The following is a 5,685-nucleotide window of genomic DNA, read 5'->3' on the forward strand; positions in this document are numbered from 1 at the left end:
AAAGCTGATTTACCTTTGTTAGACCTTCAAGCAATACCATAGTCTACCTTAATTTAGCTATCTAGATTTAGAAGAAGAATATTTAGCGGTATAGAGAGGAGATCAACCATTCAAGATATATTTCCCCCTTTGGAAGGGGTGCTGCTTTTGACATAGCTGTATTAGGTAGCTTTCTCCTTACCTATCAATCCTAAGCCATTTCCTCTTTCCCATTCCCCAATATCATTAAACTCTTATCAATTAGGAACAGTGACTGGATACAGATATCTTGGGGATATGCTCACAACCTCCATAAGCCAAGTTCCGCCTAATTGTGGCTGAAATTGATCCTAGCCTCTTAGCCAGGGAATTGCTTCTAAGACTTCTAGCTTCAACTTTTCTATCCTGTGGGAAAATAATTCAGAGAAAGATATCATCACAAGGAGTTTAGCCTTTCCCCACTTACCATCTAGGCCCAGAAATTATCAAACCAGATTGTCCACCATTACCAAACTGTTAACTGACTTCCAACTGCTTAGTGGGAGGTGGAGGTGAGGGAGCACTTCCACAAGTTCCAGCCCCTCCCATTCAGTCAAGCCTGCCTGTGTGTGTGTGCTTCCCCAAAGACCAAGGATTAGGAAGACTTCAGTATCACTGACCCCTGTCATCTTACAGTTTCCCTAATCCTACAGGTACTAGATAAACCCACATAAATCAGCCATGTACAGCATTTATGTATATTTACAACACAACTCAGCAGCAAGAGTTAGAAAGAGAAATTCCATTTAAAATCACCCTAGATAATATAAACTATTTATGAATCTATTTGCCAAGAAAAACACAGGAATTATATGAACACAACTACTAAAACCTTTCCATACAATTACAATTAGACCTAAATAATTGGAAAAAAAACATTAATTTTTCCTGGGTAGGAACTGCTAATATAATGAAAATGACAAGCCTACCCAAATTAATTTACGTAATCAGTGCCATACCTATCAAACTACTGAGAAATTTTTCTGTTTTCCTAGAAAAAATTATAACAAAGTTCATTTGGAAGAACAAAATATCAAAAATATCAAGGGAATAATGGAAAAAAATGAAAAGAATGGGGGCCTAGCAGTACCAGATTTTAAACCATACTATAAAGCAGTGATCATCAAAACAATATGGTACTGGCGAAGAGACAGAAGAGAGGAAAAATGGAGTAGTCTTTGGGTAAATAACCTCAGCAAGATAGTGTATGATAAACCCAAAGATCCTAGCTTTTGGAACAAGAATCCACTATTTCAAAAAAAAATTGATGGAAAAATTGGAAAACAGTGTGGGAGAGATTAGGTTTAGATCAACATCTCATACCTTATCTTATCTTATACCAAGATAAATTCAGAATAGATGAATGACTTAAATATAAAGAAAGGAACTATAAGTAAATTAGGTGAACATAGAATAGTATACCTGTCAGATCTATGGGAAAGGAAAATATTTAAGACCAAACAAAAGATAGACAATGTTACAAAATGTAAAATGAATAACTTTGATTACATTAAAGTAAAAAGGTTTTGTACAAGCAAAACCAATGCAACCAAAATTAGAAGGGAAGCAACATATTGGAAAAATATTTATAATAAAAACCTTTGATAAAGGTCTAATTACTCATATTTATAGGGAACTAAATCAATTGTACAAAAAATCAAGCCATTCCCCAATTGATAAATGGGATAAAGGATATTAATAGGCAGTTTCAAAGAAATCAAAACTATCAATAAGCACACGAAAAAGTGTTCTAAATCTCTTATAATCAGAGAAATGTAAATCAAAACAACTCTGAGATACCACTTCACACCTAGCAGACTGGCTAATATGACAGCTAAATAAAGGAGTAAATGTTTGAGGGGATGTGTCAAAATTAGGACATTTATGCCTTGCTGTTGGAGTTGTGAATTGATCCAACCACTCTAGAAGGCAATTTAGAACTATGCTCAAAGGGCTATAAAAGAATACCTGCCCTTTGATCTAGCCATATCACTGCTAGGTTTATACCCCAAAGAGATAATAAGGAAAATACTTGTACAAAAATATTTATAGCCGTGCTCTTTGTGGTGGAAAAATCTGGAAAACGATGTGGTGGCTATCAATTGGGGAATGGCTGAACAAATTGTTGTATCTGATGGTGATGGAATACTAATGTGCTGAAAGATGATGAACTGGAGGAATTCCATATGAACTAGAAAGACTTTAAACAATTGATGCAGAGAGAAAGGAGCAGAACCAGGAGAGCATTGTACACAGAGACTGATACACTGTGGCACACTGGAATGTAATTAACTTCTCTACTATCAGCAATGCAATGACCCAGGACAATTTTGAGAGACTTATGAGAAAGAGCGCTACCCACATCCAGAGAAAGAACTGTGAGAGTAGAAAATCAGTAGAAAAACATTTGCTTGATTGCATGGTTTGATGGGGATATGATTGGGGATGTTGACTTTAAATGATCACTCTATTGCAAATATTAATAATATAGAAATAGGTTTTGAACAAAGATACATTTAAAACCCAGTGGAATTGCTAGTCGGCTCCTAAATTGATTAATTAAATAAATTAATATTAAAAATAAAAAAATAGCTAAAATCTCATTTATCTGATCAAGTGAAGGAATTTATAATCTAATGGAATGAATACAGCATACACATAAGCAACCAAAACAAAAAGTCTATGAAATACCATTAAAAATATATTCAAGGGGCAGCTGGGTAGCTCAGTGGAGTGAGAGTCAGGCCTAGAGACAGGAGGTCCTAGGTTCAAACCCGGCCTCAGCCACTTCCCAGCTGTGTGACACTGGGCAAGTCACTTGACCCCCATTGCCCACCCTTACCACTCTTCCACCTATGAGACAATACACCGAAGTACAAGGGTTAAAAAAAAATAAAGTATATTCAAGAGAGGAGAAAAAATCAGTAATAACTAGATAAAGAAAGTACATGAGTTAGAGGTAATACATTGCAATTTAACAAAAGTGAGGTGGCAAAATGAGAAAAATAAGATTATTCCATATATACAGAAATCCTTATATTCATAATTAGGACTTTTACATTTATGGAGGGGGAATAATTAGAGGGCCAGTTTGATAAAAATGGAGATCGTAGGAACTGTATTATTAGACAGCATTAGACTTCTGGTTAATGGAATTATGGAGAACTCTTGATTTCTATTTCTTTGTTTTCCTCTCTTTCTTTTGGTTTTTCCTTTTTTTTCTGTATGTCAATGGTCACTCGTTATTGGCAGTATGCCTAACTCTACTGGAGATCCTACATCTTCTAATTTACTACTTTTATTCTTCTATAGCCTAAAAATAGTAATCAGCTCTTAAGATATTTATGTAAAACAGAGTAAGTATTGTCTGAGTTATTTCCTTTGGATTTTAATGCATGAACTTTGTGACAGCTATTTCCCTTCTTGAAAGCCTTTTAGGGGGTTTACTTTTAATTTACAATTTTTTTCACTTTTATGAAATGCTTATTTTAACAGGTCGACCTTCCCCCACCCCAAACTGGAGTTTCTTCTTGTTTCCATACTGTATGTGGGTAATGACAAAAACAGCTGCTGACAAAGCTGAATAGAACAAACTATTTCAATAGAGTACGGCTAACAGTGGCTTTAGCTTTTTTCTTTCTAAAGGCAAAATATAAATATGTGCGTATATTTTACTCTACAGATCACAATACTTTAGACACACTAAGGAAGTTCAAGTGAGATTTGACAACAGGCACAGCCAGGAAACAAGAGGAGATGAGTTGCTTCTGGGGCTCTCATTGGCCCATCTTCTGGCCCCTGGTTGAGTCTTGAGGGAGAAACTTGCCTAATGCCAAGGAGAAAGGGACAAGGAAGCACTGCAGGGTCAAGTTTGATGGGTTGTACACAGAAACCAGCAGACAGGAAAGTGCTAACCTTTAGACATTGCTCAGAGCAGCCACCCCAGGGAGGATTTTGCCCTCCAGCAGCTCCGGACTGGCACCACCCCCAGTACTCACATGGCTGACTTTGTCCTCAGTGTTCCATTTGGCACAGCAAGTGGCAGTATCCCCACCACCTATGATAGTGATGCAGCCCCTGCTGGTGGCCTCCACCACATTGTTCATTAGCTCTTTGGTTCCCCGTGCAAAGGGTTCCCATTCAAATACTCCAACAGGTCCATTCCACACAATCTGTTTGGCCCGGGCCACAGCTTCTGCGTACTTCTTGCTGCTCTCAGGGCCACAGTCCAAACCCTTCCATCCAGCAGAGATGCCAGAGGCCAAGGTGGCTTGGCCAGTCTTGGCATTCTCATCAAACTTGTCCGCTGTGACAAAGTCAACAGGCAAGGTGATCTTGACACCGTTCTTCTCAGCTTTGGCCATCAGGTCTTTGACGATCTTGGCCCCCTCTTCATCAAAAAGAGAAGTTCCAATCTCTATGTTGTTGAGCACCTTGAGGAAGGTGAAACCCATCCCACCACCAATGATTATTTCATTGACTTTGTCTAGCATATTGTTGATCAGCTGGATCTTGTCCGCCACTTTAGCTCCGCCCAAGATGGCTAAGAAGGGCCTCTCTGGGCTCTCCAGGGCCTTGGCAAAATAAGTCAGCTCCTTCATGAGGAAACCACTTGCTATCTGGGGCAGATTCACTCCCACCATGGAACTGTGGGCATGGTGAGCAGTACCAAAAGCATCATTGACATAGATATCCCCCAGCTTAGAAAGGGAAGCTTGGAAGGCTTCTACTTTGGCTGGATCCACTTTGATCTTGTTCCCAGAAGCATCTTTGGCTTTCCCTTCTTCTTCTACATGGAAGCGGAGATTCTCCAGCAAAATGATGGAACCATTGGGTGGGTTAGCACAGGCTTTCTCCACTTCTGGACCCACACAATCCTTCAGAAACAGAACATCTTTGCCCATCAAGGATTTGAGCTCCACAGCCACTGGCACCAAAGAGTACTTCTCAGGCATAGGGATACCATCAGGCCTGCCCAAGTGGCTCATGAGAACAACAGACTTGGCTCCATTATCCAAACAGTAGTTGATGCTAGGAAGAGCAGCTTTGATTCTCTGATTGTTGGTTATCTCTTTGTTCTTCATGGGAACATTAAAATCCACTCTCATGATGACCCTTTTCCCCTTCAGGTCCACCTTGTCCAAGGTCAGTTTGTCGGAAAGGGAGATGTTGGCAACGAGGATAGCAAGACGCGGCTGCTGAGAATGCGGCTGTGGGTGCGGATGCTGCTGCCGCGGCGGCGGCGGCGGCGGCGGCAAAGGCGGCGACTGGAGCTCTGGCTGCCTGAGCTAGGGACTTCTCTGAAGACCGGGGTCCTTTAATTTACAATTTTGTGTTGTATGGTATGATAGTGTTGTCAGACATCTGTTGCTAAATCAGGTATTTCTGTATACTTTTCTTGGGCCCCATTGCTGTTCATCCCAATTATGGGGTAGCTTTACCACAATGCCTAAGGATACAATGCTCTTTTTATACCAACTCAGCACAAAAAAGTGTTGTGTGCCAGCCATTTACAAAGAGTATTGATCTCTCTTTTTTAGTTGCTTCTTACAGATCTTTTTACATTACCCACTGGCCTTTTTGTACCATCAGCATAATGGTGGAAGTCTACTAAGTCATTAAGATGAATCACTTTGTGAAAATCACGACCAGCAGGAGAATCGAAAC

General features: G+C 39.8%; 1 protein-coding gene across 1 annotated transcript; it reads right to left on the reverse strand.

The window, feature by feature from the left end:
• Positions 1–3,763: 3,763 nt before the first annotated feature.
• Positions 3,764–5,208, reverse strand: LOC123231554 (phosphoglycerate kinase 1-like). The gene has a single exon (XM_044657840.1). The coding sequence runs from the start codon at positions 5,124–5,126 to the stop codon at positions 3,936–3,938; it is 1,191 nt and encodes a 396-aa protein (XP_044513775.1). The 5' UTR covers positions 5,127–5,208; the 3' UTR covers positions 3,764–3,935.
• Positions 5,209–5,685: the final 477 nt, after the last annotated feature.

The sequence above is a fragment of the Gracilinanus agilis genome, chromosome 1, assembly GCF_016433145.1.
Source record: "Gracilinanus agilis isolate LMUSP501 chromosome 1, AgileGrace, whole genome shotgun sequence".
Classification (NCBI taxonomy): domain Eukaryota; kingdom Metazoa; phylum Chordata; class Mammalia; order Didelphimorphia; family Didelphidae; genus Gracilinanus; species Gracilinanus agilis.